Source organism: Podarcis bocagei (genome assembly GCF_964188305.1).
Source record: "Podarcis bocagei genome assembly, chromosome: 13".
Classification (NCBI taxonomy): Eukaryota; Metazoa; Chordata; class Lepidosauria; order Squamata; family Lacertidae; genus Podarcis; species Podarcis bocagei.
Window position 1 is genome coordinate 55,052,677 of NC_138138.1, and position 24,736 is coordinate 55,077,412.

Here is a 24,736-nt window from a genome sequence, read left to right on the forward strand (position 1 = left end):
TTATCTCTGTCAGGGTAACGGCCGGTCCTGATCCCCCGGCGACTCACCTCCCTGTTTCGCCCGAAGGCGAGCACTCCTCCTGCGAGTACTCAGGTCTCTCCTTCTCTCAGACCTCAGTCTCTGCAGCTCTGGAGACGTCGGTGGGTGACTAGACCCAGAGGCCGCCTCAGCCTCCCCTGACCCAATTGGTAGTGGAGCAGCTGTAAGTGATGGCCCAGCTGAAGGCAACGAGGTACCCGTATTTTTCGCTCTATAAGACGCACCAGACCACAAGACGCACCTAGTTTTTAGAGGAGGAAAACAAGAAAAAAAATATTCTGAATCTCAGAAGCCAGAACAGCAAGAGGGATCTCTGCGCAGTGAAAGCAGCAATCCCTCTTGCTGTTCTGGCTTCTAGGATAGCTGCGCAGCCTGCATTCGCTCCATAAGACGCACACACATTTCCCCTTACTTTTTAGGAGGGGAAAAGTGAGCCTTATAGAGCAAAAAATACCGTAATCCCTGCATCTGGAGCCAGGGCAGGATCAGGCCCCTGACTCGGCCCAGCTGTGTTTGTTGCAGGGGAACCTGTGCAGACTGGGACTCTTCAGGATCAGGCCCCAGACTTGGTTCTGATGCCGCCTGGGGCAAAGGATCTGGTGCGGACTGAGACTCCTCTGGCTCCGAGTCCGAGCCCCAGTCCCAGGCCATCACAGAGATGTTTGAAGATTGCTCTCAGCCTCCTCTTTTCCAAGTTAAGCATACCTAGATCCCTCGACCGATCTTCATAAGGCTTGGTTTCCAGACCCTTGATTTTTATCCCCGTCCTCTGCACATATTCTAGCTTGTCGATACCCTTCTTAAACTGGGGCGCCCAGAACCGGGCCCAGAAATCCAGGTGGGGTCTGACTTCATCGCATTTTCATCCAGATCACCTATCAGCTACAGTGGTGCCCCGCAAGACGAATGCCTCGCAAGACGGAAAACTTGCTAGACGAAAGGGTTTTCCGTTTTGGAGGTGCTTCGCAAAATGAATTTCCTATGGGCTTGCTTCGCAAGACGACAATGTCTTGCGAGTTCCTGCTGGTTTTTCCCCCTCCCCCCCTTTTTATAAGCTGCTAAACCGCTTATCAGCTGATCCGATCAGCAGATAAGCCACTAAAAGCCACTAATCCGTCAATGGGCTTGCTTCGCAAGACAAAAAAACCGCTAGACGAAGAGAATCACAGAACGGATTCTTTTTGTCTTGCGAGGCACCACTGTATTTATTGAACACTCCTGACTTTGCAGCAAGGTTGAATGACATTGTGTCGAAGCAATGGCGCCTGTATCTATCACTTTTTCCTTATCACAAAAATAATAATTGGAAAATCTGGGTCCGAGCTTAGAGAGATGTCCAGGGCATGAGCGCAGCCTCCCCACTCCCTCTTCCTTGCTGCTTGGTCCGGTAGACTGCCTCTGATCCTGGAAGCTCTGCATATTCACCGCAAGCGGCAGCTGCGAATTGGCGCATGGGAATTATTCAGAGGAAAGAAACAGAGCCGGAATTTTATTGCACTTCGGAGAATTGAGCAGAGTGCACAGAGATCTACCAAACACACACACACACACACACACACACACACACACACACTGGTTGACAAGGGAAGGCTTGCTTCCTCCTCCCGGATCCAAACAATCGCTCCTTCCACTTGTCCTTTGCAATATTTCCCTCCTTCTTCGCCTCTTTGCAGCCCAGGCCTCCGTCTCGGGGATGTTTGCAAGCGGAGGTTTACGTAAGGATAACAGAATATCCCCTGACGCTTGCCCGGCCATCTGGCTTCCGCAGAGCCTGGTCTCGCTGCCTCGAAAACCCTTCTTTGCATCTCTCACGCCTTTACGCTCCCGTCTTTGAAATGGGCGCGTCGAAAGGCCTCGTCTTCAGGGGCTGGGGCTTGGGGGCCCATCGCAGACCTCCGAAGGCTCTCCAAATAGAGGTCCTCTTCCAGCAGAGCCGCTGTGGGCAACCTCAGGGCCAGAATGTGGCCCTCCAGACCTGCCTGTCTGGCCCTCAGAATGCTCCCAGGCCCCGCCCAGTCTCCCCTGGCCCCGCCCCTCGCAGGCCCCATTTCCCTCCCGGCTTGAATGTTTCTTTTTTTATTATTTAATATAATTTTTATTAGTTTTTTTAAACGTATCATTTTCAACAGTAATTAAACATACTTTTACATCTTATTCAAATTTTTGACTTCCATCAGTCCTGTCTGAAAATTTTCCAATCTAATCTCTCAGCAGTGGCGTAGCGTGGGGGGTGCAGGGGGGGCCGGCCGCACCGGGCGCAACATGGCGGGGGCGCGCGCTCGTACTTGCAGCTCTCTGCCCCCTGCTAAAATCCATGGGTTAGGGGGCGCAAATTACTTGCCTTGCCCCGGGTGCTGACAACCCACGCTACGCCACTGTCTCTCAGTATGCATTTCTTATCTTCCCTATTACATTTCAAACTCATAACCAATATCTCTATCTTTTTCTACTTTGTAACACTTCGTATATTTCTCTTTACAAAACTTCTTGTAGTCCTACTAGTTGTTGATTACAGTTGCTCTTCAAATAATTCATATACTTCTTCCAATCTTCTGTCAATCTCTGGTCCCCCAGGTTTCGAATCCTTCCTGTCATTTTGTCCAATTCTGCATAGTCCATTAATTTCGTCTGCCATTCTTCTTTCCTCGGAATTTCTTCTTGTTTCCATTTCTGGGCTAACGATACTCTTGCCACAGTTGTTGCATATAAAAACAATTTACCATCTTGCCTATTAATGTCCTCACCTAGAATACCAAGTAAAAATGTAGCCTTATTGGAGTTCACCGATTGGGTCTGCGTTGCTCCCGGACAGGAGGAAGGAAGTCAAATGACACCGAGGTTGGTTCAAAGAAAGAGTTTATTCTGCTCTCTGGATAGCAGAAGGCACTTGTGTGGTCAGCTCACAGCAAGTCCAAAGAAATGAGAAATTTCATGCAGTATATATCCTGCAGGCACCCTCTCCCTCCTTCCCTAGGAATCCAACCACGTCAGCCTATGTACGCAGGTTGACATCACATCTGTTCCTCCTCTGGTATCCTTAACCATAAAAGGGTATTCTTTCCTATACTTCTGACCATAAAAGGATATTCCTTCCTGTACGTCTGACCATAAAAGGATCTTTCTGTTCCTACTCTTATCTTGGAACAAGAGGTCACCATCTCCGAGAACACACTCTGGCGCTGTTCCCAGACTGGGTCTGTGCATCTTTTGTGGTCAGGATGTAAGATAAGGCACAGACGTGTCTTCTCTGTTCTACTGGTACAGTCAAGGCCATACTTGCCGTCACAAACTGATAAAGGAGAGGGCTCCGAGCACAGCTTTATACAGCTGGGTTTCGGCTCAAAAGCTCAAGTTAAAGCATTTTAGCTAAGGAAAAATAGGGATTTTGGTGCAAACTGCCTGCACAGTCAGTTTTGGGGTTTGGGAAACCCATTCCTTCAAAAATGCTTCTGGTTTTTTTAAGAATATATATTTCAACATCTTTTTCATCTCATTATATATCATTTCCCAGAAGTTCTTTACTTTTTTACACTCCCACCACATTTGATAAAATGTTCCTTCTCTGGCTTGAATGTTTCTGCTCGCCTGGAAAGTGCTCTTGAACCCGGACCGCGCCTCTTGCTTGGCTGCGTGGAGGGCAGAGGGGTGAACCCCAGGGCGTGTGTGTGTGTAGAAACCACCCCGTTGGGCAAACGTCCACCTTAGTTGCCCCACCTACTTTTTCCTCTGGCCCCGCCCCAAAGCTACCCAGAAGCGGATGCAAATCTCAGGCTGAGAACCTGCATTGCAGGGGATTGGACTAGATGACCCCTGGGTTCCCTTTTGACTGTAGGATTCCTTGAAACGGCATTTACTAGCTCATCCTACCCTCCAACATCCTGCTCATCAAAATCAGGACGCTTGGGTTTTTTGGGACCAAAACTCTGCAGGAGTGGAGAGGGCTCTCGTATTCGTATCCTGCTTGCGGGTTCCCTCCCCAGGCCGCTGGACTAGAAGGCAACCGTATTGGCCTGATCCTGCTACAGCGCCCTGTTTAGATGCTCCAAACCAAACCCATTTGGAAGCCGGGAAGTCCATTAGGTCCAGTTGTGGCCGACTCTGGTGTTGCAGTGCTCATCTCGCTTTAATGGCCGAGGGAGCCGGTGTACAGCTTCCGGGTCATGTGGCCAGCAGGACTAAGCCGCGAACCAGAGCAGCGCATGGAAACGCCATTTACCTTCCTGCTGGAGCGGTACCTGTTTATCTACTTGCACTGTGTGCTTTTGGACTGCTAGGTGGGCAGGAGCAGGGACTGAGCAACGGGAGCTCACCCCGTCGCGGGGATTCAAACCACCAACCTTCCGATCGGCAAGTCCTAGGCTCTGTGGTTTACCCCACAGCGCCACCCGCGTCCCAGTGCATATACTTACGTAAAGGTAAAGGACTCCTCTCCAGGTGTTACAGGTGTACGAGAAGAGGGTGTACCCGATGAGGGTGTGGCCTGCGCGTGGAGCAAAAATACGTTACTCGGGAGTTCAGCCTTGCTGGCATTTCCATCCCACTCACTTGTGCCTCATTTGCATCAGCAGCAGCTTCTCCCTGCGGGGCGAATCATGTCCATCGCAAGATGGGAGCCTCATCCCCTCATTACCTCCCTTGCTTTTCTCCTCGGTGGAGGCTTCAGCCATAAGGCCTGCGCCCCAAAACCGGCTTTATTCAGCTCTGGGGAGGAAGCGGGGAAGGGAGGGGCAGAAATGCCTTTCAACAATAAAACTGCCTCTTAGCGCCCCCTGTAGGTAATCCCACGACCACCTCCGGGAGCACAACCACCCCTGTAAAAGGGAAAGGACCCCTGGACGGTTAAGTCCAGTCAAAGGGGACTCTGGGGTTGCGGCGCTCATCTCGCTTTCAGGTTGAGGGAGCCGGCGTTTGTCCACACACAGCTTCCCGGGTCATGCGGGTGACATGACTAAATCGCTTCTGCGCAACGGAACACCGTGACAGAAACCAGGGTGCACGGAAATGCTGTTTACCTTCCCGCTGGAGCGGTACCTATTTATCTACTTGCACTGGTGTGCTTTCGAACTGCTAGGTTGGCAGGAGCTGGGACCAAGCAACGGGAGCTCACCCCGTGGCGGGGATTCGAACCGCCGACCTTCTGATCAGCAGTGGTTTAGACCACAGCGCCACCCGTATCCTTACCATCTGTGTCCAGGGGTTTTTAAAAATTTTATTTCAGCGAAGGATTGTGTTATGTACTGAGTTGAATAGGGTCCAGAATGCAGCAGTCTGATTGGTCCACAGGAGCCACCCAATCCAGCTCCACGTGGAAGTGAATCTGCAACCTGACTGGCCTACAGCTGAATCCTGGAATTAGCCAATCACATGGGGCCCATTGTGTAAATAATTTATATAAAGCAGATATTGTGGAGGAACTTCCATTCCTCCTCACCACTATGAGCTGAATAGGTAAAGGGACCCCTGGCCATTAGGTCAAGTCGTAACCAACTCTGGGGTTGTGGCGCTCATCTCGCTTTATTGGCCAAGGGAGCCGGCGTACAGCTTCCGGGTCATGTGGCCAGCATGACAAAGCCGCTTCTGGTGAACCAGAGCAGCGCACGGAAACGCCATTTCCCTTCCCGCCGGAGCGGTACCTATTTATCTACTTGCACTGGTGTGCTTTCGAACTGCTAGGTTGGCAGGAGCAGGGACCGAGCAACGGGAGCTCACCCCGTCGCGGGGATTCGAACCGCCGACCTTCTGATTGGCAAATCCTAGGCTTTGTGGTTTAACCCAAGAGCATGAAATCCACTCTCGACTCCGAGTATATTTCAGATTGAGTTGGCCAGGCTCTCACTTCTGCTCATCCTAGGCGACCCCCCTTTGGCTCCGAAACCCCTTTTTTTGAAGCCCAAGCTGCCTGCTTGCCCCCTAACCGCTCTCTCCTACATCAAACCACCCACAGGACTGCAAAACAGCCCCCACATTCCTCCTCCTTCTCCTCCTCCTTCTCTCCGCGTTGGAGAAGCAAATTCTCCTTCGCTCGCCCCAGTTCTCCTGGCCTGCAGGCTACAGTGCGATGGGTGTGCCTGTGCGTTTGTGTAGATATAATTAGCATCTGTTTCTCACATCTTGGATGCTGCTGACACCCAGCTGCGCAGATGTTACCGTCACCACCACCCCGGCCCAAATCCGACCCCCACCCTGTGCAGCGCTGCTTCCCCAAACCCCCACCCCATCACACCCTGTCGCAAACCAGGGTGCAGGGCGAGATTCGCACACAGGCCCGGCAGCACCTATTTTGACTCACTCTCTCTCTCTCAGGACAAAGCGAAAAGGAAAGGAAATAGAAAGCCACCCACCAGCTCACGAGTGAGAAAGGGAAGTTTGGACAGAAAGCCGTCCTTGAATGTGAAAAGGATCTAGGAGTCTTGGTTGACCACAAACTTGACATGAGCCAACAGTGTGACGCGGCAGCTAAAAAAGCCATTGCAATTCTGGGCTGCATCAATAGGAGTATAGCATCTAGATCAAGGGAAGTAATAGTGCCACTGTATTCTGCTCTGGTCAGACCTCACCTGGAGTACTGTGTCCAGTTCTGGGCACCACAGTTCAAGAAGGACACTGACCAACTGGAACGTGTCCAGAGGAGGGCAACCAAAATGGTCAAAGGCCTGGAAACGATGCCTTATGAGGAACGGCTAAGGGAGCTGGGCATGTTTAGCCTGGAGAAGAGGAGGTTGAGGGGTGATATGATAGCCATGTTCAAATATATAAAAGGATGTCACATAGAGGAGGGAGAAAGGTTGTTTTCTGCTGCTCCAGAGAAGCGGACACGGAGCAATGGATCCAAACTACAAGAAAGAAGATTCCACCTAAACATGAGGAAGAACTTCCTGACAGTAAGAGCTGTTTGACAGTGGAATTTGCTGCCAAGGAGTGTGGTGGAGTCTCCTGCTTTGGAGGTCTTTAAGCAGAGGCTTGACAACCATATGTCAGGAGTGCTCTGATGGTGTTTCCTGCTTGGCAGGGGGTTGGACTCGATGGCCTTTGTGGTCTCTTCCAACTCTATGATTCTATGATTCTATTCTATCATTCTATGAATGAGACACCGTGAGGCATTATAGACCAACCCGAGAAGGCCATGAAGCCTATTAAGTTGCAATGCAAAGCCCAGCAAATTATCAAGTGCCCAAGGAGGCAGCGGCGCGGGGCGGGGGGACAACTTTGGCTCTGTTTGACACTGGGAATAATAATAATAATAATAATAATAATAATAATAATAATAAACTATTAAACATTAAAAGCTTCCCTAAACAGGGCTGCCTTTAGATGTCTTCTAAAAGTTTGGTAGTTATTTTTCTCTTTGACATCTGGTGGGAGGGCGTTCCACAGGGTGGGTGCCACCACCAAGAAGGCCCTCTGCCTGGTTCCCTGTAGCTTTGCTTCTCGCAATGAGGGAACCGCCAGAAGGCCCTCGGAGCTGGACCTCAGTGTCCGGGCAGAACGATGGAGGTGGAGACGCTCCTTCGGGGATACTGGGCCTTTGAGGCTGTTTAGGGCTTTCAAGCTCAGCACCAACACTTTGAATTGTGCTCAGAAACGTACTGGGAGCCAATGCCAGTCTTTCAGGACCGGTGTTATGTGGTCTCGGCGGCCGCTCCCAGTCCCCAGTCTAGCTGCTGCATTCTGGATTAACTGTGGTTTCCGGGTCACCTTCAAAGGTAGCCCCACGTAGAGCGCATTGCAGTAGTCCAAGCGGGAGATAACCAGAGCATGCACCACTCTGGCCAGACAGTCTGTGGGCAGGGAGGGTCTCATCCTGCGTCGCAGATGGAGCTGGTAGACGGCTGCCCTGGACACAGAACTGACCTGCGCCTCCATGGACAACGGTGAGTCCAAAATGACTCCCAGGCTGCGTACCTGGTCCTGCAGGGGCACAGTTGCCCCATTCAGGACCAGGGAGTCCCCCACACCTGCCTGCCCCTGTCCCCCAAAAACAGTACTTCTGTCTCGTCAGGATACAACCTCAAAGGACTCCCTCGCAGGGTTGTTGTGGTGGGGGGGGTTGAATGGAGAGGTGGGAGGAGCTTGTAAGTGGCACCTTGAGTTCCTCGGAGAAAGAATAGAATAGAATAGAATAGAAATATTTTGTTTTGTCCAGGCCTCAGTGGATGGAGAAAAACATTGCCCCCCCCCCCTTTGCTCTCTGGCATGAGATTTGAGCACTGTCTGGCTATATCTCCACCTCAGCAACATACAGATCTGGCGGCTTCCAGGACGCGCCGTCTCGCAAGTGCTGAGGCATAGCTTTTTCCTGCAGCTCTCGGTAAAGCAGAGTTAAAATCCTGCCCGCCGGCCAGATCCTCTTCTAATCTTTGCGCACACAGAGTAAGCCCCCTTTCGTTCGGCAAGGCTTCCCCGCAGCAACGTTAATTAAAAGCTTCTTTCTCGTGGGCTCAGCCTGTTAACGCCTTCCTGATCCGGGAGCTGGGGGAAGCCACGGCGACGGGTGGCCTATAAATTGCCCTTTGAATAGCTCCTCTGAATTGCCCCAAAGTCAGATTCTGTTCCTACAGGGGCTGGGGGACAGACGAGGATTATCCACGATGCAATTTTGCAGCAATTGCACCAGGGCCCATTCCATCCTCCTCCTTCCTTCCTTCCTTCCTTCCTTCCTTCCTTCCTTCCTTCCTTCCTTCCTTCCTCCCTCCCTCCCTCCCTCCCTCCCTCCCTCCCTCCCTCCCTCCTTCCTCCCTCCCTCCTTCCTTCCTTCCTTCCTTCCTTCCTTCCTTCCTTCCTTCCTTCCTTGTTAAGTCTCTAGGCTTTCTGAAAGTGATAGAGTGGTTAAATAAGTTTTTCTCCCCCTCTCCCAACGGGATTCATCCAGCCTCCTGTCCTGATAGAGGTCAGGATTCGAATACAAGACCGCTCTGCGGTTTCCAGCAATGCTGGCTAGTAGCCATCGGTAGCCCTCCATGAATTTGTCCTGCCCTCTTTGAAAGCCACCCAGCTTGGTGGCCGCCATCACTCCCTCCTGTGGCAGGGAGTTCCACAGTCCGCAATGCATGAAAAAGGGCTTCCTTTGGCCTGCCCTGAATCTTCCAAGGTAGGGTGGCTGCAAGACCTGGTCTTCTGGTCCCCGGCTTTCACTTGTCCGGCCCACTAAGCGGCTCGGCTGAGATCTTCTGCGGGCAGAAGCACTTTCGAAGGAGGGGAGAGAAAAACAGGCACGTGGCGAATCCCTTCCCATGTCACCTCCTCGTTCCTGTCTGCCTATGTGTGGGTGCTGTTGAGGAACAGATCTCCTGCTTCGACAAAAAGGATGGGGAGAATTGTTGCGGTTAAACACACAAACACAGCCGCCCCAATTTCCTTGCCAACGCTCGCCCGCTTTCACAGTGCAAGCCTAGTGAGGTGTAGTGGTTTAAGAGCGGTAGTCTCGTAATCTGGGGAACCGGATTCACGTCTCCGCTCCTCCACCTGCAGCTGCTGGGTGACCGTGGGCCAGCCACACTTCTGTGAAGTCTCTCAGCCCCACTCACCTCACAGAGTGTTTGCTGTGGGGGAGGAAGGGAAAGGAGAATCTTAGCCGCTTTGAGACTCCTTAAAGGGAGTGAAAGGCGGGATATCAAATCCAAACTCTTCTTCTTCTAACACAGCTACTCAGAAGCAAGTCCCGTTGACTTTGCTGGAGTTTCTTCCCAGAGTCCCTGGTATCCGGGGTTAAGGGTTGGAGCCTAAATCTTTGAGGATAGAACTGAACCCAAAACTCATCTAGTTCAACAAAGCAGCTAAAGAAATGTTATAAGAAAAACTGCTCCCCTTCCCTTATGGGGTATTCCAGAGCCCGTACAGAGTCCTTAAGTGGGTTCCCTATCGGTAGTAGAAAAGGCCAACCAGAGAATATTGAGAAGTAAAGCAGCTAGTAAGCTTGATCTTTACTAAGGTGTGGTCTGACCAGGGCAAGATAGAGAAGGACTATGACTTCCCTCGATCAAGATATTAGATTTCAGCCTAGAATCGCTTTAGATTACACTCTGCAAATCCCCCCCCCCCCACTCCAACAATGTTTTTCGTTCTCGGGCTTCCTCTACTGAGGATATTTCTTGTTTATTTCTTGTTCTGGGTCTGGTGCAAATTTTGGGTTCTTGGAGGTGTGGCGGATGATCCTGGCATGTGCTCACTTGCCCGCCTGCCTGTTCACGCGAATTCTCTCCCACTGTCATGCGGGTCATGAGACACATTTTATTGTTTGCTGTGAGAAAAAGCGGGGGGGGGGGATCTGCTATATTTGTCAGTTGTGTGTGTGTGTGTGTGTGTGTGTGTGTGTGTGAGAGAGAGAGAGAGAGAGAGAGAGAGAGAGAGAGAGAGAGAGAGAGATTTTCACAAAATCACAGAATTGTAGACTTGGGTCCTTTTTTCCAGGGCGCCGCTGACGCTGCCATGGGACCGGAAGGTTCGATACAAAGAGCCTAAGAGTCAGGATTTTTAATATATATATATATATATATATTATTAGTTTTTTAACCTAACATTTTCAACAATTATTAAACATACTTTTATATCTTATACACTTTTTCTATTTCCATCAATCACATCTGAAAATTTTCCAACCTTATCACCTTAATTTACATTTATTACCTTCACTATTACATTTAAATATTATAACTAATGTCTCTCTTCTTTGCAATATTTCATATATTTCTCCTTGCAAAACTTCTTGTAGTCCTACTAGCGTAATTTGTTGATTACAGTTGCTCTTCAAACAGTTCGTATATTTCTTCCAATCTTCTGTCAATCTCTGGTCCCGCAGGTTTCGAATCCTTCCTGTCATTTTGTCCAATTCTGCGTAGTCTGTTATTTTTGTCTGCAAATCTTCTTTCGTCTGCTTGCTTCCATTTCTGGGCCAACAATACTCTTGCCGGTGTTGTTGCGTATAAAAACAATTTAACATCCTGTCTATTAATATCCTCACTTATAATACCAAGTAAAAATGCTTCTGGTTGTTTTTTTTTAATGTATATTTCAACATCTTTTTCATCTCATTATATATCATCTCCCAGAAGTTTTTTACTTTCTAACATTCCCAAAGAGTCAGGCTATCTACCTTCGCCTCCTGGTCAAGCTCTACAGATTTCTTGCTCGACAGACCAATGCAAAATTCAACAAGGTGATTCTCAAACGACTCTTTATGAGCCGCACCAACAGGTCTCCACTGTCCGTTTCCCTCGTGATCCGTAAGATGAAGCTCCCACGCCAGGAGCATAGCTGTCAACCGTCCCTTATTTGGCGGGACAGTCCCTCATCCCAGCGCCGTGTCCCGCTGCTGTCCCTTCTTGATGCTGTCCCTTAAAGTTCCCGGGTTTCAAAGGAAGCAGCTCCTCTCCCTCCCTCCCTGCCGGCCAGGGAGGAGGGAGGCTCCAACTGTGTTGCTTGGCTGTGTTGCTCACTCAATAAGGAGTCTGAGAACGACTGGGGGGTGGAGCTTGCATGCCTTGTGCCAATCAAATCGGCCGTGTTGCCTGGGGACTCGCCTTTGCTCAGCGCTTCCCAGCGGAGAGGGGACGGTGGTTTTCCTTGCTGCGTCCCCTTTGTCGGGTTGCTGCGCTGTGGGAACCACCGCTTGAGGCTTCGTTTGGCTGCTGGTTGACTAAAAGCCCTTATTTTGGCTGCTGATCCCTTATTTTCGAGGCTGCTGGTCCCTTATTTTCAAATCTGTAAGTTGACAGCTATGGCCAGGAGAACAAAACTGCTGTCGTGGTGGTACAGTGACCGATGAGGTTCGCATCCAGGAAATCCCCATACTGAAGTGCCCTAGAGTGACCCCAGGAGTCTCTACCTAAAAGCTGGTGACCAGATCATGACTTTTGACCAGTTAGCCATAATAATAAATGGAATAAATGGAAATCTGCCCTCATTCCTTTATGGGGTACACAAAAGCCCTTATAGAGTCCTTTGCAGGTTCTCCATCGGTCAGAGAAAAGAACAGAGGCCAAGCAGAGAATATTGAGAAGCAAAGCAGCTAGTAAGCCTGATCTTTATTGATCTGTTGCAACAGGGTGCCCCCTTCACACGCAGGAGGACGGAGGAGGACCCAGAACAAAGGTGTGCCTGCCCTTATATAGACATTTTAAATTCCCTGCCCTGGCGCTCAAGACCACCCCCCACAAACATCATACATACATCACAGAAGGGGCATAGCTCAAGACCACCCCCCCCCCAGATACATCATACCTACATCACAGAAAAGGCGGTCTACAACAGAAATCTGAGTGCGTTATTTATCTCCTGTCTGGCAGGTTACCTGTTAATGCTCACTTGATTGGATACCCTGGGGAGCGTGACCAGTCTTTTGTAATGACAAATACTTAGTTCCTGGGCCAGGTCACAGGCTCACACCCTATTCATATCTTAAATGTGCCCTTAAGACAGGATTTGTGAGGAAAGGGACATTGCGGAGGTTTCCCACTTGCAGAGAATCCCAACTGAGGTCAATTTCTTCAGGACTTTTTTCCTGTGGGGTTTCAGACACGTGCTTTATATATTTATGTACGTGTTTGCTTGGTACGTTTATGAACGTTTATTACATATATGAGCATTTATTACATATCTAAGACCTTAAAATTCTTATAACAATGGCTGCCCCCAAGGGCGAAAGAACTGTGCTGCTTTCTGGACCCAGGAAGGCTCGCGAAATTTGCAGGCATTTTGGCAAATCCACACAGCCACAATAAGCCATACAAAGGCCACAAGTTTGAGCGGGCTCAGTCGAGACTACGAAAACGAGATTGGGTCTTGAAATATTTGAAAGCTGCGATGCTCTGGATTCAATTTGCTATTCTGAATATATATATAAAAAAAGAATTGTAGCATTGGAGAGTCATCTAGTCCAAACCCCCTGCAATGTGTTATACGTAGGGCTGCCTCTGAAGACAGTTAGGAGGCACAGAATTCGGTGACCTCCAGATGTTTTGGGACTACAGTTCCCATCATCCCTGACCACTGGTCCTGATAGCTGGGGATCATGGGAGTTGTAGGCCCAGAACATCTGGACCAGGCCAAGTCTGCCTATGCCTGGTCTGGAGGGTGGTAATGAAAGAACGGGGCCTTTTCTACAGTGGCTCCCTGTTGTGGGATGTTCTCCCCAGGGAAGCTGGCAGCTTCATTACATAACTTTAGGCACCAGGCGAAAACGTTCGACCAGGCCTTTGGCTGATTAATAATAATAATAATAATAATAATTTATTATTTATACCCCGCCCATCTGGCTGGGTTTCCCCAGCCACTCTGGGCGGCTTCCAAAAGAATATTAAAATACTGTGATACATCAAACATTAAAAGCTTCCCTAAACAGGGCTGCCTTCAGATGTCTTCTAAAAGTCTGGTAGTTGTTGTTCTCTTTGACATCTGGTGGGAGGGCGTTCTGCAGGGCGGGCACCACTACCGAGAAGGCCCTCTGCCTGGTTCCCTGTAACTTGGCTTCTCGCAGTGAGGGAACCGCCAGAAGGCCCTTGGCGCTGGACCTCAGTGTCCGGGTAGAACAATGGAGGTGGAGACGCTCCTTCAGGTATACTGGACCGAGGCCGTTTAGGGCTTTAAAGGTCAGCACCAACACTCTGAATTGTGCTCGGAAACGTACTGGGAGCCAATGTAGGTCTTTCAAGACCGGTGTTATATGGTCTCGGCCATATTAACATCCAATACCCTTTAAAATGTGTTTGTGGGAAAGGGTTTGACTGTTTGTTCTTGTTTTTATTATGCATTTTTTGTTTTTATGTTGCAAACCGCCCCGAGATCAACAGATTATGGGCACTATACAAATTAAAGGTAAAGGGACCCCTGACCATTAGGTCCAGTCGTGGCCGACTCTGGGGTTGCGGCGCTCATCTCACTTTATTGGCCGAGGGAGCTGGCGTCCAGCTTCTGGGTCATGTGGCCAGCAGGACTAAGCCGCTTCTGGCAAACCAGAGCAGCGCACGGAAACGCCGTTTACCTTCCTGCCAGAGTGGTACCTATTTATCTACTTGCACTTTGAGGTGCTTTCGAACTGCTAGGTTGGCAGGAGCAGGGACCGAGCAACGGGAGCTCACCCCGTCATTGCGGGGATTTGAACCACCAACCTTCTGATCGGCAAGTCCTAGGCTCTGTGGTTTAACCCACAGCGCCACCCGCGTCCCTACTATACAAATTATTGTTGCTAATATTATTCAGGAATCAGCAGAAGCTGCCAAGAAATCAAGACACAGAGCAGCAATCGCACTGTCCCGTTCTTGAGAGAAGGCATCATCCATCGAGGCTCATTCAGTCCCAAAACCGTGCCTGAGCCCAGATTCAAATCACATTCGAACCCAGGTCCTCATGGGAGGGAGCAGAGCTAGAGGGAGGGAAAGGAGGAATGACTTCTGGCCCAGCAGGAATAGAAGTGACGCCTAGTGGGTAGAGCAGGATGTGCTGGAGGCATCCAATCGGGTGGCCAGTTTGTATTCTGTGAAACAGGCAAAAATCTCATGGGTTAATAGCAGGAAGGAGCCCGGACACAGATAAGGGTTATTCCATAGCTTCCTGGTGCCATCTGGTGGTAAAGGTGGTGTATTTCGGGCCAGCACGAGAATTCCCACCATCTGAGTCCGAAAGCCACAATAGCCACTGAGCCTAGGCCTTGCCGATCAGAAGGTCGGTGGTTCGAATCCCCGTGACGGGGTGAGCTCCCGTTGCTCGGTCCCTGCTCCTGCCAACCTAGCAGTTCGAAAGCACCTCAAAGTGCAAGTAGATAAATAGGTACCACTCCGGCGGGAAGGTAAATGGCGTTTCCGTGCGCTGCTCTGGTTCCCCAGAAGCGGCTTAGTCCTGCTGGCCACGTGACCCGGAAGCTGGACGCCTGCTCCCTTAGGCCATGACAAAGCCACTTCTAAGACCTTAAAATTCTTATAACACTAGCTGATTTGCTTCTCAATATTCTCTGGTTGGCCTCTGTTATTTCCTCCTACTGATAGAGAAGCTACAGGAGGACTCTGTACGGTCTCTTGGGTACTCCATAAGGCAGTGGTGTCTGTTATGTACGGAAGTTCTCACCCTGGGCCAGCAGGGGGATACTGTAGATAGTTTTCACTCAGGTCCACATATGCAAATAAGGGATTGAAAGTGACATTCCGTGATTGGATAGTTACAGAAAGTTGTTGCAGTTGCGTGGTACTGGAGCTCTATATAAGCAGGCTGGCTGAACCCTTCAGTTCCAGTGGCGTAGCGTGGGGGGGTGCAGGGGGGGCCGCAAATCCACGGGTTAGGGGGCGCAAATTACTTGCCTTGCCCCGGGTGCTGACAACCCACGCTACGCCACTGTTCAGTTCAGTTCTGTCCTGGCCTGTGAATAAACAAGAGCTGTTTGAAGAATCGCTGTGTCGTCTGAGATGTTCACCCACAACTTAACAGTGTCCAAACTTTTTTCAAAGAGGGCCAGTCTTTTGTAATGATAAATACTTACCGTATTTTTTTGCCGTATTTTGCGCAGCTATCCCAGAAGCCAGAACAGCAAGAGGGATCGCTGCTTTACAGCGATCCCTCTTGCTGTTCTGGCTTCTGGGATTCAAAATAATTTTTTTCTTGTTTTCCTCCTCCAAAAAGTAGGTGCGTCTTATGCTCTGGTGCATCTTATAGAGCGAAAAATACTGCAGTTCCTGGGCCAGGTCATAGGCTCACACCCTATTCATATCTTAAATGTGCCCTTAAGACAGGATTTGTGAAGGAAATGACAATGGGGAGGCTTTTCCATTTTCCTTTGACCTTGCAGAGAAAACATTTGCTCAGTTTGGGAATCAAAACGGTTCCAGGTCGGTCGTCCTGTGCTGATCTATGTACGTGCTTGGCTGGTACATTGATGAACATTTAACATATACAGTGGTGCCTCGCAAGACGGAAAGAATCCGTTCTGTGATTCTCTTCGTCTAGCGGTTTTTTCATCTTGCGAAGCAAGCCCATTGACGGATTAGCGGATTAGCGCTATTAGCGGCTTTTAGCGGCTTATCTGCTGATCGGATCAGCTGATAAGCGGCTTAGTGGCTTAGAAAAGGGGGGGGGGTGGAAAAAACCAGTAGGAACTCGCAAGACATTGTCGTCTTGCGAAGCAAGCCCATAGGAAATTCGTTTTGCGAAGCACCTCCAAAATGGAAAACTCTTTCGTCTAGCAAGTTTTCCGTCTTGCGAGGCACCACTGTATCTAAGACCTCAAAATTCCTATCACACTTGCATCCCTCCTCCAGGGTCTCCCTCCATGTCCCCTATAGAGAGAGCACCTCCCCACAGAGGCCCATTTGCCTCCTGCCCCCCCACCCCCCACCGCGTCACAATCCCCCTCCCAGCTGCCAGGGCAACTGCATCACAAACCTCCTTTCCCCTCAGCCTCCCCGGCCGGCCATTAGCTCCTGCCGGCTGGACAGCTGTCCTGCCCTGTGCCCCTGGGCGTGGAGGCCGGGGGGGATGTGGGGCTCCGCCAGCCAGCTGCTGGCCCAGTTGCCTCTCCCATGGGGGAGTCCAGCTTCCACTGCCACCCGTCCCCCGAGGGATGCTGCCTGGAGCTCCACGAAACCATCGCCATCCTGGTCGCTTTGATCATCCTGGTCCATCTGGCGCTGAAGTTGGCCGCAGCGGTGAGGGGGCCGCTGGCGTGCATCTGTGGGGAGGGAGGGCGTGGATCAGGCCCCTGAAGCGCTGGCGGGCAAGGGGACTGGAGGTCTTTGTGGAGCCACAATTCCAGTGGCGCTGGGATGCTCTGCCCCTGAGAGTCAGCACTCTTCCCTACAAATCGGAAGTAGCTGCAGGATGAGGCCCGTCGAGGCCATCATCCAGTCCCATACTCTCTCGCAGTTATCTGATGAAAACAGGGACGCCCTATTCCATTACTGAAAGGGACGCAGGTGGGGCTGTGGGTTAAACCACAGAGCCTAGGACTTGCCAATCGGAAGGTCGGCGGTTCGAATCCCCGCAATGACGGGGTGAGCTCCCGTTGCTCGGTCCCTGCTCCTGCCAACCTAGCAGTTCAAAAGCACGTCAAAGTGCAAGTAGATAAATAGGTACCGCTCCGGCGGGAAGGTAAACGGCGTTTCCGTGCGCTGCTCTGGTTCGCCAGAAGTGGCTTAGTCATGCTGGCCGCATGACCCGGAAGCTGTACACCGGCTCCCTCGGCCAGTAAAGCAAGATGAGCGCCGCAACCCCAGAGTTGGCCACGACTGGACCTAACGGTCGGGGGTCCCTTTACCTTTAAGCTAACTAGTGCCCTTTATATGTCCAGCTGTCCTTTTTCAACAACAAATTGTCACTGTTTTTGTGTGTGTTGAATATATGGTCATTTATGGACCTCATAGGTATCTCAAGCCATATATAGGCAACCTATATATAGAAATGAGCAAACCAGTGATATTTTAGGGAGCAGGTTAGCAGGCAGGGTCCATTACTTACATCAGAGGAGCCTACACAACACAAGGTTTCGAATCCTTTTTTTGTGCAATTCTGCATAGTCCGTTAATTTCGTCTGCCGTTCTTCTTTCACGACGAGTGATTTCTTATGAATTTCTAAAGTTTCCCCATTGAGCCAGTACATAGATACATTTATCAGTGAATCGCTCCATGTGGAGTCTTGTTGTCTTTGCCTCGTAGTGTTGTCTTTACCTCCAGTGGTGGAGATAGCTGCTCCTGAACCCGGCGCATTGGGGCGGTGCAATCCGCCCAGGGAGGATTTTGTCACCCCACTCCGGGATGGCACCCGGGTCGGACCGCCCCCACGACACCCCCCTTCGTACGCCCCTGTTCTCACCCCCTTCCAATTTCCCCGTAACATAACAAAACATCCATAAAATAATATTGGCTGCGGCCACCACGGTTGGAGGCGCGATGCTTATGAACAGTGCAGGAGGGAGAGTTGTGTTCTTTTTTTATATAAATAATAATATTTATTGAATTTTCACAAATTATATAAACATAACAAGTATAGTTTCAAACCCATGTTTTCTTAACATCTTTCCCTGACTTCTCCACACCTCCCCTTCTTGTATTCCAATTCCAATAGTTAGTTCAGCAAGTTCTTGTCCCCAGCTTTTACCTTATTATTATACTTAATTCATCTTAATTAACCAATTTTAGCTTATAGACCTCAATTTAAACAACAATACTCGTTCTTCACACCCTTTTCTAAGGTCGACCCAAATTCCCTTCCACGAATTTCCCAATTTTTATATTAATTGCAAAACAAAATAACAAAAAACAACAACATATAATTATACACCCTTTGGATTCCAAAGCTCTCACCCCCCCTTTCCTGGTTTCGATCCCCAAAAAATGTCCATCAGTCTATCAGCCTGGAGATCTCACGTCCGAGGCCCTCAAATCTCTTTCAGTCCCTCTCCGCCGGTTTTTTTGGTAGTCCTTTATATCTCGGAGAAGCTCTGTCCCAATAGGGTCTATGTTTCTTCCAACCAGACCTCCATGTTCAAAAATGGAGCCCAAGTCTTGTTTCTTGTTGCTTTTAAATCCAAATGTCTCAAATGTCCCAACAGCTCCAACTTTCGCCTTGATCAAATTTGTAATCCATAGGTCTTCAGATCTCCCCATAGGGAGATCCCTCCATTCTTCATTCTCTAATTCAAACCAAGCTCTCATCATCCAGATCTTGTTTTTCTTAGCAACTATCTTAGCAGGCCTCTGGCTCGGAGGGAGAGTTGTGTTCGAATCCTGCTTGCGGGTTCCCTCCCCAGGCCACTTTGAGACCAGGGCGCCGGACTAGAAGGCACCCCTTTTGGACAGATCCTTCCGCAGCGCCCTGCTTAGATGCGCCAAACCCGGGCAGTGTTTGAAAAGAACAGGCTGCTGCTGGGAAGCAGCCTTGAAGAGCCTCTGCCAGCCAGAGTTGGCTGTATGGGGCTACATGGACCCGGCGGCTGGATTCAGGATATGGGAGCTGCAAGGCCAGGCCAGAGGCCTCAGCTGAGTCCCAGGGGCCACCAGCCATCTGACTTGGCCCCCTATAACCCTCCACCTTCCTCTTCTCCCTCCAGGCCTGCTATTATTTCTGCTGCCTGCTTGGGACACTGATTGGAACGATCTGCGCAAAGGGTGAGTTTATGCCTTTATGGGGATGTTTTATTCTCATTTATGAATGTTATAAGAAAAAAACCTGCTCCTTTTCCCTTATGGGGTCTCCAAGAGCCCGTATAGAGTCCTTAAGTGGGTTCTCTATCGGTAGGAGAAAATAACAGAGGCCAACCAGAGAATATTGAGAAGCAAAGCGGCTAGTAAGCCTGATCTTTATTGAACTGTTGCAATAGGGTCTCCACTCACCCCACGCAGGAGGCAGGAGGGACCCAGAATAATGGTGCAAAAGCCCTTATATAGACTCTTGAAATTGCCCACCCTGTAGCCCAAAACATCATGCATACATCACAGAAGGAGGCGGTCTACAGCGGAAATCCTGTCTGCCAGGGTACCTGATAATGGTCACTGATTGCTTTACCTGGGCAGCCTGGCCATTCTTTTGTGATGGTTAATACTTTAGTTCCTGAGTCCAGGTAACAGGCTCACCCTATTCCTACACAAACGCACCCTTAAGACAGGATTTGCAAGCGAAAAGAAAATGGGAAGGTTTTCCCCATTTTCCTCGCTTACTGCAGAGGACTATCTGAGGTCATTGAGAGAGTCAAAGTGGCTTCAGGATTGCTCTCCAGGTGGCGCTGTGGGTTAAACCACTGAGCCTAGGGCTTGCCGATCAGAAGGTGAGAGGTTCGAATCCCCACGACGGGGTGAGCTCCCGTTGCTCGGTCCCTGCTCCTGCCAACCTAGCAGTTCGAAAGCATGTCAGAGTGCAAGTAGATAAATAAGTACCACTCCGGCGGGAAAGTAAACGGTGTTTCCATGCGCTGCTCTGATTCACCTGAAGCGGCTTAGTCCTGCTGGCCACATGACCCGGAAGCTGTACGCCGGCTCCCTCGGCCAATAAAGTGAGATGAGCGCCGCAACCCCAGAGTCGGCCATGACTGGACCTAATGGTCAGGGGTCCCTTTACCTTTACCTTTACCTTTACGATCTCAGACACATGGTTTATATACTTATGTATGTGTTTACCTTTTACATTTGCGAACATTCAATTTATATCTGAGACCTTAGAATTCTTATAACATGAAATTCGTATTCCAAACTTCATCCATCGTTCTGGGGCGGTTCACAACACAAAATTGCAATATCAAAACCACGAAATAATAAAAATACGACCAGAAACAAACCAATAACCCCCCCCCCCAAAAAAAGGGCATGGAATGTCATCCGGTCTGAGAGGAAAGTTTTTGCCTGGTGCCTAAAGGTGTATAATGGAGGCATCAGGTTAGTCTCCCTTGTGAGAGCATCCCACATGCCCTGTGTGAGACTCGAACCCACAACCCTGAATTTTAGAGTCTCTTGTTCTACCGACCGAGCCTTATCCCAGGCATGTAGATGTTGAATAGCAATGGGGATAAGATTAAACCCTGAGGAACCCCATACTTCCCTCCCCCCAAATCTTTTGTTTGCTGCACTGGAACCCAATGGTCCTTTTGTTGCCGTTTTGAAAGATTATTGTCGCTAGCCGTAATATTACTGAAGAGTTTCCGCACTTGTCAGAAATTGATCTTTAAGTACACTTTGGAACTCCCCGCCACTTGACCTTAGTCAGGAACCATCGCTGTACTCCTTTTAGCTGCAAAACATTTTTTATCAGGCCGGTCTACGCAGACACCGAGAGGCTAAAAGTCCTCAATTTATTTATTTTAGCTACCGTTTAGTCTAACCATCTTTCGGATATCTGTTTTCTAATCGGTAATGTTAACGGTTTGCTCTGTGTTTTTGTAAAACGCTTCGAGGTTTGTCCGTTCTTCACGACCGAGCGGTACATAAATCTTACTGAAGTAAAATAAAGTTTTAAGAAGGGAGGCCAAGGCTGGTTCAGATAAAAAACAGCAACAACGAAACATCAAGAATGTAACTGATCATAAAGTACAGCTACTCGCAATGGGAATACATTGCTACATTCGTAGAATCTTAAGAGTCGGAATAGGTTCCCATCCTCCTGAAGTGCAGGAATCACAGGTGAAGAATCGCTAGGAAGGTAGCCACAGGCGGTTTAAGAGGGACAAATTTTGGCTGTACTGGGCACCAAGCTGCAGGGGGCGCCACAACCGTGCTGTAGATTGGAGATTCGAGGGACGGGCGGTGCAAAATTTTAGTGTTGCACGGTTGCTGCTGAAATTTGAGAGCCCATGAGATGGGCACCCCACCTCTGTTTAAAAACCTGCAATGAAGGACAGTCCAACTTCTGAGGTCATAAACCTATAGGTTTGCAGAATTGGAAGGGACCCACGGGGTCATCTAGTCCAGCCCCCTTTAATCCAGTCCAGTCCCCTTTAGCACACGAATCGCAGTTAAAGAATCCCTGACAGGCAATTGGCTACCCTCTGCTCAAAAACCTCCAGCGCACGAGAGTCAAAACACCCCTGATTCAAATACAGTGGAACCTTGGTTCTCGAACTTAATCCGTCCCGGAAGTCCGTTTGACTTCCGAAATGTTCGAAAACCAAGGCGCGGCTTCCGGTTGGTGCAGGCGCCCCGGAAACAATAGCCAACAGCCGCATCGGACGTCCGGCTTCCGAAAGACATTCGGAAACCGGAGCACTCACTTCTGGGTTTCGCCGATTGGGAGCCGATTTGTTCGTCAACTAAGCCGCTCGAGAACCAAGGATCCACTGTATGGGACAGGGGTCAGCAACCTTTTTCAGCCGTGGGCCGGTCCACTGTCCCACAGGCCTCGTTGGGGGCCGGACTATATTTTTTGGGGAAAATATGAACGAATTCCTATGCCCCACAAATAACCCAGAGATGCATTTGAAATAAAAGCACACATGGTTCCTGGACCGCTGGTTCCTGGACTTTCCGCGGGCCGAATTGAGAAGGTGATTGGGCTGGATCTGGCCCCCGGTCCTTAGTTTGCCTACCCATAGTATATGATAAACAAGCCCATTAAAACAGCAGGACAGTTGCTTGCCATTATTTGAATGCAACATTTTAAGAGAGTTCAATCTTTGCCGCTGCGGCCCCTTTGCTTTCTCTTCCCAGAACCTGAGACGTCAAAGATGTGCGCCACCCCCAAGACAAGGAGAACCCAATCCCGGCGGCTGGCGGCGCAGTGCTCCGACCAGACCCTCCCTCGCCGACGCCGGCGAGAAAGCTCTTCGCCGCACCGCCGCTGCCTCCACTGCACCCTGGAGCCGCTGAAGGTCACCATGAACTTGCAGAACGAACCTTTTCCCTGCAGAGAGCACCAGCGCCTTGGCCGGCGCCCCTGCCCTGATTACCTGCCGTGCCACGCTCTGCGGTGCTGCACCTGCGACTGCGACCCCCGGCAGCGCCCGCGCACATCCTCAGCGCCCTCCCCTGTCACCCGCTGCCGGGACGTTGCCTGCGGCTCCTCCGACCCAATGCTGGCCTCGGGCAGCAGCAACGATCACCGGAACAACATGGCGGTAAACCCCGATTACTTCTCGAGGTTGCCGGCGAACGATAACCAGTACCGCTCCGCGCCGGAGGCCGAATACCCCGGGACGACGGGCCGCAGGCCTACCAAAGTCTACATCTATCCGGTGCACCCCCAAACGCCGCCGGCGAGCCGGTCGGGCAGCCCCGAGAGAGGCTACCGGCGGCGAGGGACCATCGTGACCACGCCGGAAGAGCAGCCGGTCGAGTATGAGCCTCGGGAATCCTCCCGGCGGAAATCGCGCGCCGAACCGGAGCAGCTGCTCAACAGCCCGCTGTCGCCACCGGCAGCGCCCCGGTTCCACAGCATCGGCGGCGGGCCTTTGCCAGGGATGGCGCCACCGGAGACCCCCAGCGCCAAACCGCGGTATTCCTGGCCTGAGCCGGCCGCCGTCTCGGACTGGGTGTACCGCCCGGTGAAACAGTAGCAGGGGCCCCATCCGAAATGGGAACCGGCAAGAGAGGAGGACAAGGATCTAGCCGCCCCGGCCTCAGTCACCTTTGGGTTGGGAAAGGAAATAAAAAGCAAAACCATCGACCGCACGTCCATTCTGCGAAAGCGTTGTGTGTTGTGCAGCGATTCTGGCTTGCGTTTAGGCTTGGTTTGCATTTAGGTGCCCTCACAGGAGCAAAGCAGCAATGAATCACGTGAAATTAGCTCTTAATTTGAAGAAACAGGATCTGGGCATGGGGCCAGGCCTAATGAATACAGTGTTGTAAACAAAACCTGCCCTTCTTTCCTTATGGGGTATCCAAGAGCCCATACAGAGTCCTTAAGTGGGTTCCGTATCGGTAGGAGAAAATAACAGAGGCCAACCAGAGAATATTGAGAATCAAAGCGGCTAATAAGCCTGATCTTTATTAATCTGTTGCAACAGGGTGCTCCCCTCACAAGCAGGAAAGGAGGAGGACACAGAACCCAGGTGTGTCCACCCTTATATAGACATTTTAAATTCCCTCCCTGGAGCTCAAGACCACCCCTCCATACTCCTACATACATCACAGAAGGGGTGTAACCCAAGACCAGCCCCCACAAACATCATATTTACATCACAGAAAAGGCGGTCTACAACAGAAATCTGAGTGCCTTGTTTATCTCCAGTCTGGCAGGTTATCTGATAATGCCTTATCTGATTGCCTTTCCTGGTAGTCTGCCCATTCCTTTGAGATGGCGATTTCCCAGTTCCTGAGACAATGGGAAGGTCCCCTCACCCCCTCCCTCCTTGCAGAGAAAACATTTGTTCAGCTTGGGAGTCAAAATGGTTTCAGGGCGGTCTTCCCGTGCTGCTCCAGACATGCGGTCCACATATATATACCGTATATATAAGACCTTAATTTTTTTATTACAATGTATTTATGTATGTGTGTTTTCCTTGTGCAATGATCGACATTTGTTCAATTTTTGAGACCTTAGAATTCCTATAACATGGGAGAGGGTATATATCTCAGTACGTGAAGCTATTATTGTGGCTTTTGAGTGGGGAAAGGTTTAAAGTACAGTGGTACATTGGTTTTCAAAAGTCTTCATTGATGAACGCGCCTCAGAAATCGAATGGCTTCTGCTGAGCGTATGTTATTTTTCTCAATTTTCTCTATTAAATATGCAGACCGCTGTTTATGCCTTGGTTTCTGAACGTTTCAGAACTCAAACGGTCTTCTGGAACAGATTATGTTCAAAAACCAAGGTACTACAGTGGTACCTCGGGTTACATACGCTTCAGGTTACAGACTCCGCTAACCCAGAAATAGTGCTTCAGGTTAAGAACTTTGCTTCAGGATGAGAACAGAAATTGTGCTCCGGCGGTGCGGCATCAGCGGGAGGCCCCATTAGCTAAAGTGGTGCTTCAGGTTAAGAACAGTTTCAGGTTAAGAACAGACCTCTGGAACGAATTAAGTACTTAACCCGAGGTACCACTGTACTGTAGTACTGCTGCAGTTACAAGGCAGAAGGTGGCATCAAAGTTTTCGCTTAAGGCAGCCAAGTAACCTTACCTGGGAATGCAGGTATTTGCATCCATAGAATCACAGAATTGCAAAGGACGCCAAGGGCCAGGCAGGCAGGAGTCACAAGGCAGGCATTTTAGAAACCCGCTTTTTAAAGCTGCAACTACAATTGCAGCTGGATGGAACCAAGAGAGAAAAAATAGACGTCTCAGTACTGCACTGAATTAGC

The 24,736-nt window shown here is 50.1% G+C and overlaps 2 protein-coding genes across 2 annotated transcripts in view; one reads left to right on the forward strand and one right to left on the reverse strand.

Moving 5' to 3' along the window:
• Positions 1-24,736, reverse strand: part of LOC308572249 (thialysine N-epsilon-acetyltransferase-like) — a 185,096-nt gene that overhangs the window by 37,612 nt on the left and 122,748 nt on the right. The window lies entirely within an intron of this gene.
• Positions 16,408-23,106, forward strand: LOC308572148 (uncharacterized protein). Its single transcript, XM_081168083.1, has 3 exons — positions 16,408-16,664; positions 19,065-19,122; positions 22,147-23,106. Exons 1-3 carry the CDS (start codon positions 16,539-16,541, stop codon positions 22,989-22,991), a joined length of 1,029 nt encoding a protein of 342 aa, XP_081024209.1. The 5' UTR covers positions 16,408-16,538; the 3' UTR covers positions 22,992-23,106.

Bases quoted from the DNA above. Each gene is read 5' to 3' on its own strand.
- LOC308572148 (XM_081168083.1), top strand. From the start codon at position 16,539: ATGGGGGAGTCCAGCTTCCACTGCCACCCGTCCCCCGAGGGATGCTGC. The intron at 16,665-19,064 runs GTGAGGGGGCCG...TTCTCCCTCCAG, and splicing joins CGCTGAAGTTGGCCGCAGCG to GCCTGCTATTATTTCTGCTG. The intron at 19,123-22,146 runs GTGAGTTTATGC...TTCTCTTCCCAG, and splicing joins TGGAACGATCTGCGCAAAGG to AACCTGAGACGTCAAAGATG.